We start from the raw sequence: 13,355 nt of genomic DNA, 5'->3' as shown, positions 1-13,355 counted from the left end.
TAATTGTTTTTTATTCGAATTTTTCATTAATACGCATTATTGTTACTATTAATTAGTGTTTAACTTGAACAAGTGTTAAAATAATTTATTATAACTTATTTTATTTAAACGGCAATAGCATCATTTGTATATAAAAAAATAATATTTAGTCAAGATATTAAGTAAGCAAAATTAAATTTAATTGCGTGGGAGCTAAAATATATCAGTTAAATTGTTGTCATATTTATGTCAATAATACTGTAGGGTGTATGTAAAAAAAACCCTTAAATATTCATTATAACAATTTTAATTTAGTTTATGTACTTAGGTGTAATCCTTGACGAAGAGCAGAAGGGACTCTAAGTACAGCCTGAAACTGGACTTAAAGCAAGATTAGGCCAGTTCTAACTTATGTTCATCGTACATGCTGCTTGGGTATAAATGGTACCATGAACACTCCGTCAAATTGTGCGTATAATTGTGTATATACAAGTATGCAAACAATTAATCGTCGTTCGGTTAATCGATTAATTTCTGACGATTAATCGTTCGAATAAATAAAAATTGTCAAATTTCAAATAACGAATAAACCGAATAATTTCTATCAATTAACCGATCAAGAAAACTCACTATTTAGCAGTAAAATTAATATGTATTTTCTACAAAATGTAATATTTTTATAATAAATTTTCTTCTTAATCAATTTTCTATAATAAAGAAAATTTATTTTATGATTTTTGAAAAGAAATTATTTCGCTTTTATTTTTAAAACCAGTTTTTTTTGAGAACATTGTTGTGTTCTTAAGTATTTCTAATAAGTTTTCAGCAACAGTTATAGTTGAACTAGTGTTCAATGGAACGTATGAATTCTAGAACTCGTTGAAAATCTTAAAAACAGTAATGTCTTTATATAGAAAAGCATTTCACAAAAACAGGAATAATTTCTAGTATTTGATAAAAAACTAAACAAAGAATTGGAGTGAAGGATGTGAAAATAATATTTTTGTTTATAAACCGTGCAAAAGTTATTTTCAAACATGAAAAAATCTATGCGTACAGGAAACTGTGGACCATTAGTATTAACTCTGTGTACTCAGTTTTTCATAATCAGCTCTTATGCTCCTGTAAAAGGACTTTAAAGTTTAAAAGACATCCAATTTCAAAAGATGGAATTTCAAATTTATATTAAAAAGTTGGTATTAATATTAATTTCGAATAAAGCTCTGCTCCGAAATAATATAACTTATTTGAAATCATCAAGATCATCCAGAAAGAATTGGAAATCTTAAAGATAATTTGTCTCAAAAAGTTGTTAAAAGTTTTTGAGTCGAAAATTAAACCATTTTAAATTTAATTTATTTTTCGTTTTTTCTCTAAGTGAGACATTTAAATAATATAGATAGAATGTGCTTTCATTTGATACCAATATTAGCATTATAAAATACATATAAATATTTTAAATATTCGTTTGTAGTCCTTTAAACTTTAAAATCCTTTTATTAGGACATACAAATCGGAATACGCAATTCTATAAGTGTAATCTATTTCCACATGCTTATCATTCACACTTTTCCATTTGTGAATGTTTTTTTAAGATTGTTACAGGGTGTATATGAAGAAAATTATTGTTAAAAGCAATAATAACATCTAGTTTCCTTTTATTCGAATAACCGAATAATTTTTAATTATCCGATTATTAACCGGCTAACGTAAAACCTCAAATAATTATTTGTCGAATAAACCGAATAAGACAAAAAACCGAATAATTGAATACCCTAGTATATACTATACATATTGGAAGGCTATACATATATAATTATTGGTCGTGTTGGACCAGACCAGAGACTATTGAAACACTGATCTCATATCATATAGAATGCCATGGTTAAATGGAACAGTTAAACAAATACCCTCAGGAATGCTACGCAAATTGCTCTAAACTAGAGAACAAAGCAGGCCTAGTGTTTTATATTCAGAATCCTGGAATGCGACATAGGATAAAAATAAATTCTGTTCACTCAGAGGTTTATATAAGTATGTACGTGCGGATTCTGAAGAAAGTAGTGAATGTGGAGAGGGGACTGAAAATCTGGAGTACTCTCTTTGTCATTGTTAGGCTTTCGTCAAAATAACGCCCTCATTTTATAAAACGAAACTTTCGTTTACGTATAAAATTTATATGAAGAATAATGGGAAATTTTTGAAATTTTGATTTTTTTCCATACAATTTTTTTGGACGTTTGTCGTTTCATTTTATAAAATGAGACTCTAAGATTCAAATATCTTAGGTAAGATATTATTCTAGATATAACATTCCTGTCGAAAACTGATTGCAGAATTCTGAGTTGGTTTTGTCTGAGAGACTCCGTTTTGATCGACCACACCACTCGTCAGATGTAGTATTTATAGTATTAGATCCAGCCAATAGCTGTGTGAAATCTGAAGATATCATTAAGCCTAGATCCTTATATCTCAGCTAGGTTGGATATGAAATAGCTGCCAAGCAAGGAAGCGGTTTTTCTTAACGGACAGAGCAGGACTTTCACAGAAAAGATAGAAGAACGTTTCCTCCTTTCCCTGCGGCAGTGATCGTATAAGGGTAGCCCAAGCCGACTTGCGTGTCTGCCTATCACTGTTATTACTGCAATCAGCCTTGATATGTCCCGTCTGCTTTGAATTATACGGTGTCTTGTGCGTTTCTCATTGAAGGCCCCTTTAGATGTATCGAGGTTATTCCACCTATTTTCACCGTTTTATGGAATCAAAGCTTGGAAAGAATGAATTCTATTTGGAATTAATTCCCTTATATTTTTAATTCGGCTTTAAATTTTTGAATGTATCATTCTTTAAAATCATTCTTTGAATTTTTAATTCTAAAGCTGAATTCCTAGGTTTTATATTCTATTGAATTAATTCCTAAGAGAATTCATTCTTTATAGGAATGAATTCAATGGAATGATTATTCATATTTGTTTAATTCCTTCTATTACAAATTGAATGAAAGAAAAAAATTTAATTCGGTTTTTAATATACAGAATGCTTTTGAATTATAAAACAAAACTTTCATTCAATCTATTTCAAATTGAATGGTTGAAAAATTTTTAAATTCAATTTGTAATAGATTGAATTCAAACAAAATTTATATCATTCAGAGGGAATTTAAAAATCAATAGGAATTGTTGAAATTAATTCTAGTTCAATTTGCAACAGATTGAATCCAAACAAAATTAATTCATTCAGAAGGAATTTAACCCTCTATAGGAATTAATTCATTAGAGAAACAAGGATATTGTCAGACAGGCCTTGACAGAATTCTAGAGAATTCTAAGTAATATCGGACGACAATACTTCATTGATCAATATATAAGGTTTTGGTTTGTTCAAACAAATATTTCCCATAGAAAAGAACTCACAACGGGAAAGGAACTCACAACATGAGTATAACTTATTCGATCTTAATTGCAATATGCCTCCACAATGTTCCAGGACTGATTCAAAACTATTCCAAATATATTGGAAAAGCATACACATATCATGCATTACGTGGATCCGCAATCATATATACCATGCCTGCATTTCATAGGACCATGTTGCGGATCATGTATTTTAATAAAATTTACAAATGGAGTAATTTTGGGATTACCTAATGGATCATATATTCTTATAATCTTTGCATGTATATATCATCATTTATTAAAAATAATTTTAGAAAATTCATGTTAGCAAATATAATATTAATTGTGTGGGAATTAAAATATATTAACAACTTAAAAGATTTTTTTATATTTACATCAATTGTTAACAACACTAACCTATTAAATATATATACTCCCAGTTGTCTATAGGAATTACTCTCATACATATTGGTGACAGCACTTATGACTAAGAATAATTTTGTGAAATTCCGCTCGTGTTTTTAAAATAATTTTTATAAAAACTGAAATAAAATATACCCCCTTTATTTTGTAAATCACTTTTCGCAATACCTTTGTAGAATAATGCCTATACCATTATAAATTCAAAACAGATTTAACAAATTATCACACAAAATTATTGAAGGCTTCATTTAATTGCTTTCAAAGTAAAGAATTGTCTTAAATTTTAAACCACATCGGACATGACGGAACAAACATTTATCAAACAGCAAGTTAAAATATGTATGAGTACTTGTTTTTGGGAATTACATGTTAACTTTATGAAAATATTTGCATTTCCTAATAAAAAAAAACAAGTATGAATGTATAGTCGGGCGAGGCCGACCGAAGCATTTGATTTGTTTTTTAACTTTATTCCGGAATATTTTAAGTTATTTTTGACAAAAAAGGGATTTTTTACCAGAGAAATTCACGTCTACTTTAAAGTTATTTATGTAGAATTTTATTTGTTTTTTTAACTTTATTCCAGAATATTTTAAAATATTTTTGACAAAAAAGGGATTTTTACCAGAGATATTATAGGAAAGTAGGGGAAAATATGGGCCTATCCTAATACATTTTGGTACAGGAATTCACGTCTACTTTAATGTTATTTATGTAGAATTTAAAAGTGTTATTAGTGTTTATAAGCGAATTTTGACCTTCAAGTCAGGGGATTAAGGTCAAATGAGGCCTGGTCATTACGATACGGTTGTATGGGGGCTGGGCAAAATAATGAACCGATTTGATCCATCCTTGGGCCAAAAAAAAGCGCGTGCGCAAAATTTCATCCAACTATCTTAAAAATTACGACACCTTGCGCACAAGGTTTACATGAACAGCCAGCCACCCAGACAGACGGACGGTCATACCTTAATCGACTCAGAAAACGATTCTAAGCCGATTTGTATACTTTAAGGTGAGTGTAGGACGAATATTTTTGTATATTGCAATCATCACCAAAAACCCAAATATATCCTCCCCACTAAAGTGGAGTAGGGTATAATAAATAAATAACTGAAATGGGTATTTTTTTTAAGCAGTTATTCCCATTCATTATTCAGTGAGTTTTTTTAATCTCATTGTGTCTAATAGTAAGTTAAAACCGGCTTTACATTATGACGTTTTATTACTACACAATACTCACCGTTTGACTTGTTTAAGTTCAAATTCAACTTTTTTATATTGAACATTGTAATTATTTTACATCCATATATATAATTGTAAAATAAAATAATTATACAGACAAGAAATACTGTAGGTTTTTTAAATTTAACACGATATACCAGAACTTGACTATAGAATAGCTATAAACTAGTATTTCTAATTAAAATTCTAATTATAAAAATCGAAAGGGGAAACTGACCACTCTAGTTTTTTTTAATAAGGGGATTTTTTAAAAACTATAAATAAAATCACCATTTATTGTAATGAATTCCGTTTAGTATTAAAAGTTGCAATTTTAGTTATTAAATTTATTTAAAAACAAGCAAGAGAACTATATTCGGCTGGGCCGAATCTTATCTTAAAACAGTCGGTATCAAAAACTCTTCTTTCACACAACTTACTTCTGGCTGAACATACCTAATTTCATGTTTCTAGATTCAATATTATAGAAAATTCAAAAAGTACCTTTTTGCAGAACGAAAAAGTACCAAAAAATTTCCATTGATTTGTTCTCGTCTAATCCGGGCTCTACATTTTTAATTTCATGTTTCTAAGTTTATTATTATGGAAAACCCAAAAAGTACCTTTTGAAAAACGAAAAAGTACCAAAAAGTTCACTTTTTCCGGTTCTCACCTAATTCTGACTCTAGGTTCAATATTATTCTAGGTTCAATATTATAGAAAATTCAAAAAGTACTTTTTGAAAAAACAAAAAAAGTACTAAAAAGTTCACTTTTTCCGGTTCTCGGCTAATCCGGACTCTACATACTTAATTTTATGTTTCTAAATTCATTATTATAGAAAACTCAAAAATTACCTTTTGAATAACGAAAAAGCACTAAAAAGTTCGCTTTTATGGGTTCTCGTCTAATTCCGAATCTACATACTTAATTTCATATTCATAGGTTCAATATTATAAAACATTCAAAAAGTACCTTTTGAAAAACGAAAAAGTACCAAAAAGTTCCCTTTTCAAAAGTTCAGAAAAACTAAAAATAAAATTTTCGAAATTAAGTTCGAAAAAGTTTTAAAACCAGTTCAGGTGGCCTGAGTCTGAAATTTTTAAGTCTGGAGTATACCTGATGATAATTTAAAATTAAGTTCGAAAATTCAAAGTAATGTTCGAAAAAATTTTTAAGCTGTTAAAATAATCTCAAAATTGGGGATATTCACAAAAATATAATTTTAGTTCTTTTCGAGGCCAATTTCTTACACTTTCCATAAAAAAATTGCACGCATTCCCAGCAAAAAAAAACTTCCAAAGAAGCGAAAAATAAGTAAAATTTACACCATGGAAGTACTGAAATAGACCTGAAAAAGTGATGATTTTAACACATTCTTGTCATAGGAGGATGTCGTTTTTATTTAATTCCAAATACCAACGTCTTTACCAAAGACTCTTTTTCCACTTTTCCCTATCTCTCTCTCATTTAATTCTTTTCGCTTCTTTTGGAAGTCAATAAACATCACTTCAATTGAAGTTAAAAACATTCACTTAGTGCTACTTTTGAAGTGGTGATAAATGTTATTCTTTTTGAAGTACTTCGGGGATAAAGTGGGGTTGGGGATCTATATTGAAGATCCAGAAAGCAATTAGGGCGATAAGAGGAGATAGAACTAAATCTAAGACCGTATTACATTGTAAGAAAGCTTTAATTGAATACTCTCCCAGAGGTAAGATTCACATCATATGGGTACCAGTCCATTCGGGAGTAGTCGGTAACGAAAGATCGAATTAATAGCTTTAAAGGGGAGGAAGCTCGAGACAGTTAACCTGACAAAAGCAAAATCATTCGACGCAACAAAAGCTGAACTAAAACAAGTATGAATGTATAGTCGGGCGTAGCCGACCATATAATACCCTACACCAGTCAGTATGTATGTTAAAAATGGGGATTATTTAAAAAAATAAAGCATTTGGTTTGTTTTTTTAACTTTATTACGGAATATTTTTACTTTTTTGGCAAAAAAAGAGATTTTTTAAAGGGGAGTAGTGCAAAATATGGCCCTATCCCTAAAAATGTTGGTAGGGGCAGGTAAGTCTTCTTCAATATTATTTATGTAGAATTTAAAAGTGTTTGTAAGTGAATTTTCTGAAGGAGAGTTTGTATGGGGAATAGGGTCATTTAAAGTTCTATAAAACTAAGTTTTGTCGACTTTTTTAACATAATAGATCATTTAAATTAATTATAAGCCAAAAGGCCCTATTTGGGGGGTACGGTTGTATGGGGGCTAGTCGAAATAATGGACCGATGTTAACCATTTTCAATAGGCTACGGCCAAAAGAAGCGTGTGTGCCAAATTTCATCCAATTATCTTAAAAATTGCGGCCTGTACCTTGCGCACAAGGTTTACATGGACAGGCGGACGGACGGACATAGCTTAATCGACTCAGAAAATGATTCTAAGCCGATTGTTATACTTTAAGGTGGGTATAGGACGAATATTTTTGTATGTTACAAACATCAGCACAAACCCAATATACCCTCCCCACTAAAGTGGTGTAGGGTATAAATATGAGTGAGAGAAACCCATAACACCTCATGGAATAATGAAACATTGTCTGTATTCTGAGTGGACACACAGGATTACGAGCACATTTATGCAAAATTGGACGTGCGAATTCAGACGAATGTAGAGAGGTCAGTGAAACTCTGGAGCACTTTCTTTGCCACTGCCAGGCATTCGTCGAAGTTAGATCAAAGTATCTTGGAAGTGATGTTATTCCAGAAATAACATTCCTGACTAACACAGATTGGAAGATTCTTAGGAATTACGTTCAGAAAACTGAGTTTCTGAACACTGAAACATTATTCATTTAGTTCCCTTTTTTCCCATGATAAGGAGCGCACAACAGGTCCGATTGTGGCCTGGGCGTATTTCTTCAGATTTGATGCAGTATACGTCCTCTAATCAACCTAACCTAAGTACTTCGTTTTATTATGGTTTAATAAATTGAGGAATTTCTAATCATAAACATTTTAATTACTGTTTTATACTACTTTTAGTTTAGAGAAATTTTTAACATCAATCATGCAATATATACCTCTTTTTCGCATACCCTGTTAATATTTACAAAAATGTAAAAGTTTTGTTGTTTATATTTAATTCATTAAACTCATTTATCAAATAAACAAAAAACTGCAGTCCTAATACGAGTCAATTAGTGGAAGTAGTAAGTTAAGAATAAAGATTTTTGTTTTTTTTTAGTAGGTATTACATATGTATTGGCTAATTAAGTTTTTTTTGTTTAAAACAAGTTAACATTTTTTGTTATTTTTTTAATAAGGAAGTAAATATAAATTTGTTTAATGTACTAAACAAATTTTTTTATAGATCTGTTTTAACATTTTAAATGAATTTTTAATGTTCGTTAAATTTTTTTTAATTTCGTTTAAATATAAGTTTATAACTTTGTACAGAATTCCGTTATAACAAATGCGATATTTAAAAGAAATTTAAATACATTTATACAAATTTTTCCAATTAAAACGCATGAGCTCATTTAAAAGTCAATAAGAGAGCAAAGAAATGTTTTTATTTATTTAAAAAAAAATAATAATAATAAAAATAAGACAGTCAGTCAGACTGTTGGTTTACCCACAAAAAGTGTGTATTTAAAATTGAATAAAGTAAATAAATATAAATTATTTTAAAATGAGTTGTTGTTTTTTTTTTTTTTTTTTTTGCAAAAAAACTGAAATATTTAATAAAATTTCTTCTAGATAATAAAAGCAGTCAAAACATTGGTATTCATTTCTTCAGATAATAATCGTTTAAATATAAATAGGTTAATTTTTTAATTATTTTTTTAATTTCGTATTATACACGAAATTTTTGTAAATATTACGAAAATAGAAGTTACGAAATTTTTTTCGTAAAGTCGAGCATGGATTATTTTCAGTATAGTGTGGATCTCCGGCTTAAGTATTCAAAGAGCACAGGATGACAACATTTTAAAAAATTCGAAACCCAGATACTTGACGTTAATAATTGTAAAGGAGCGCTCGTAGATGCAAAATATGTCTATAGCCATCATATACGCAGCTAATCTGCATTTCGATTACGTTTCCGTATTCAGTTACGCAACGATCGAAAATTGGTATTCCAACAAAAAACGAAATCGCAAGAAAAAGTAGAAGCAGTTCAATTTTAATTTTTAAAGAATAATTTAACTATAAATCGGATTATATAAGAATCATAATTTTTTGAGTGAACATCAAGGAGTTAAGAATTGAAATGAGTTAAAATCGAATTTTAAATGTATTTAGCCTTAAATATAAAATAACCGGTTTTCCTCCATATTCGAGACGTTATGACAAAGCGAAGTAATCCTGATTTTAAAAAATTTTGCTGTTTCATATTTCAAATTCCTATCAAAAGGGATCAAGAAATAAGAATTTAATTGTGTTCCGAAATTTTAGGTTAAGATATCTCGAAGAAGAAACATGATGGAAAGGAGGTTAAATTTGTATTTTGAAGACAATGGATTTGTCTTTTAAGTGACATAACAAAATTTGTAAGGCGGCGAAAAACTTAGTTTTTGCTAGCTAAATTCTGAGATATTTCAAAAACCTGATGTATAATTTTTATTGCTTTAGCAGTCTAAATTTGGGTTTGTTTTTCCCGATTTAATTTCATTTCACATTCCTCTGAGTACCTTGATGAAACTGCAAACCACTAGTCTGTCGGGAACTATAAGTACTTTAGTACTTTTTTACAATTTTAAAGAAACATTAAATGTCTTTAACTAGAATTTAGATTTATTTTCTCTGATTTCTAATTGTTTTGTATTCGAATATGACACTCTTAATGACTTCAGTGAAGAGTGCACTATTTGTCTGTTCCGAATCTTATATACCCTTTACATCCCCCTAAACCATATGAAATGTCCCCATCTTGAAAACCTTATTCTAATGCAAAAACTTTTCGTGGAAAACCAATTTTCTAAAACTATTTACAAACAAATTTGTAAGTTTGTAGTTTTTATATGTAGTTTAATTTACATGTTTGGGCACTAAATACTAATGAAGGATAAACCACAGTCCCTAAACTTCTTCCCTTCATCTTGTAAATATCCTAAGTGAAAGAATTTCACTTGTTTATATAAAAAAATCCCATTATATTTAAAAAATATTTTATTTTCCTTATAAAATTGTTTTATCTCAGGGATGGCAAATGGAAACTAATCAGATCACCTAAAACATCAAAATAATAAGCCAGTCCATTAATCCACGTACTAGTCCACTGACTAGGATATTTTATAAACTAGATCGAGACCAAGCCTATAACTAGACAACATACTAGTTTTTAGAGTTTTTCTGTTAGTCCAAAGACTAATTCATAGAATAGACCCTAGAAATACTTTATGACTTTAGAATACTCATAAGGCTAGTTAATAAACAAAAACATTTAGGGCAGGTTTTTCAGATAAAGATAATCTACATTCTTTGTTTAACTCTAGTTTAATATATGTTTTGTGTTTTTCAGTAAACAGTAACGTTACTTATTATCTTAGTTTAACTGAGTGTTATTAAACTTACGTTATTAAACTTAAGTTATAAACACAATTAACAAAAACAATAGAACAATGATTTACTTTATATTTATATATTTTAAGTATTGCAATTTTCTGATTTGTTTTGTTTTAATTATTATTGTTTTAAATGTTTATTTAACATTTTTCCAAAATTTTTCATTTTACAAAAGTATTATTTGCAAAAAACAGCTGTTCATTGTTTATTTTTTTTGAGTGAAAAGTTGGCAGTACTAACAAAGTTAACTGAACTTAAATCCAAAACTGAAAAACACAATCATCGATTAAAGTCCGCCTAAATTTGTTCCAAGTTAAATCTAACAGCAAGTTAAGCCTAGTTTAACTGAGAATTAGGAAACCCGCCCTTAGTCAATAGACTTACCGCCTTATGCAAAAACGATTAATAAGTTAACAATGGTTGTTTTTATGGAAAAAGTGCGTAGTAAACTGTTGTTAACTTTATTAATCGTTTTTGCATAAGGCCCTTAGACTTAGATAATATTTTGTAAACCTAGTTTAATCTAGGTTTTGTGTTCAATATTATTATTGTTTATTTTATTCTAAATTTTTTTTATTTTTTAAAAGTAATGCAAAAAACAGCTGTTCATTGTTTATGTTTTTGACTGAAAAGTTTGCAATATTAAGGGTCAATCTTTAGGTGAAGGATTAGGGATTAAATTAATATTAATCTTCGAAAGTTGTTTTTGAATACTCAATCAGCTAATTTAGATTTCTAGTTTAAGCGCCCAATGGAGGTGGTTTAAACTTGAGTAAGAAATTAAAATAAAGATTAAAATGTTTGATTTATCGATTAGTATAAGTTATGGGGACTTCACAATATATTTTTTTTTTTTTAAATTTAAGTTTCTTTAATTTTTATATTACATTTGCAATTGTCTTCTTCTTTAAAAAAAAAAAAAAACATTCATTGTTTTGATAACAAACAGTGAAGTTTTCTGTTGTTTTGTATGGCAACACTGAGATGTTTAATCTTGTACTCAAAAACATCAAAGGGGATTAACATCAGAATTAATTTATTTTTAGATTAACTACTGTGATTATTAATTGGCATTTAATTGCCATCAAAAATACCCGCCCAGAGAAAGTTAATTGATCTTAAATCTATAACTCAAAAACACAATAATCGGTTAAAGTCCGCCTAAATTTCTAGTTAAACAGCAAGTTATGCCTAGTTTAACTGAGTAATAAGAAACCCACCCTTAGACTAGTCAATAGACAGTCTATTGTCTCTATGGACTAGAGAATATAATAAATTAGGCAATAGATTAGACATTAAATTAGCGTATACTCTTGTTTATAGAATAGTACACTGAAAATAATCCATGCTCAACTTTACGAAAAAAATTTCGTAACTTCTATTTTCGTTATATTAATAAAACCCTTTTCTACTTTTACGAAAGTACGAAAGCCTTTCGTAATATTTTTTTCTTAAATTTTAGCGAAATTAAACATAATGATATTAATTATATTATGATTAAATAAAACTACAACATTTTTATAAAATTTAAGAAAAAGTATAATATTATTCTCGAATTATTTTCATAAAAAAAAATTAAAATTCGTGTGGAGAATAATTTTGAACTAAAATTAGAAAATGTATTTTAAAATAAACAAAAATGTTTGAATAAATTATTATTTAGTAAATTTTACAATATTTATTCAAAATTCCCTTTTTTCAATTTATGTAAATTAATTTTTTCAAGAATATTTTGCATTATATTAAAATATTTCGTACAGTTATATTACGAAAGAATTTCGTGGTGCGAAACAACGAACGATTCGTACAATACAACATTTTTCGTATATATTAGACATGGATTTTTTCAGTGTATATAAGATAATAATATAAACAAGAATTGTATATGTCCTCTTTCAAAGTTTAGTAAAAATTTGACTGAAGTCGTTAGTTCTTTTAACATTGTGTACATATTATTATTTCAATACGGAAATATATTTTAAAACTGTAAAAATATACCATTATTGGTGTATAAATGTTCAATTTTCAAGATTGAATTGGACAAAAAAGCACAATTGTACCAATTTTGTCAACCCTGTTTTAGGTATATCAAAATATTTAAAAATTTAAAAACTATTAAAATTAAGTAATTATATTTTTTATAACAATGACCAATTTAACTGACTATAACTAAAACTAAATAAATTTTAAATTGAAATTTGCAATAACAAATTATAAAACAAAACATTAAAGTCAATAATATTTACTTCTATTGAAACCGTAGTTGTGACTCTTCCATTAATTTCATTTGTTTTAACCTCCATTTTTTTTCTTGTTAATAATATTAACGTTTTAATAATTTTATTAATTTACACAAATAAAACAATTTAATGCTTGGTTGCAACTAAAATTTTTTAAAACTTTTTTTCTTTTGCATTTATTAAGCTAAACTTTAATTTATTTGGCACACAAAAAAAAACAACTTTAACAATTTATTAAGTTTATTAACAAAATTCTCATTTTATTAAAAAAAAATTATTTTAATTATTTTAATAATATTTTATTCCAACACTTGTAATTTTACACGAAAACACGCATTTAAATTTCAAATTGAAAAATAACGTTTCAATTATTTTGCAAACAGGCGATTGTTGTGAATTGTTAAAAGGTTTAAACCGTACTACCGATTGTTTTAAGTTAACATCAATTATTAAAGTAACAATAACATTTATTAACAATAATAATAATATTAAATAATAATATATTTAAGTATAATGTTAAT

General features: G+C 27.9%; 1 protein-coding gene across 1 annotated transcript in view; it reads right to left on the bottom strand.

The window, feature by feature from the left end:
• LOC111680763 (sodium-dependent nutrient amino acid transporter 1) overlaps positions 1-12,981 on the bottom strand; it is a 33,417-nt gene extending 20,436 nt beyond the window's left edge. The window contains exon 1 of the mRNA XM_023442467.2: positions 12,841-12,981. Within this exon, the coding sequence (XP_023298235.2) occupies positions 12,841-12,897 (57 nt within the window). The 5' untranslated portion in view covers positions 12,898-12,981. The remainder of the gene's footprint in view (positions 1-12,840) is intronic.
• Positions 12,982-13,355: the final 374 nt, after the last annotated feature.

This window comes from Lucilia cuprina, chromosome 3, assembly GCF_022045245.1.
Source record: "Lucilia cuprina isolate Lc7/37 chromosome 3, ASM2204524v1, whole genome shotgun sequence".
Taxonomy (NCBI): Eukaryota; Metazoa; Arthropoda; class Insecta; order Diptera; family Calliphoridae; genus Lucilia; species Lucilia cuprina.
This window is presented reverse-complemented; position numbering and strand designations above follow the sequence as displayed.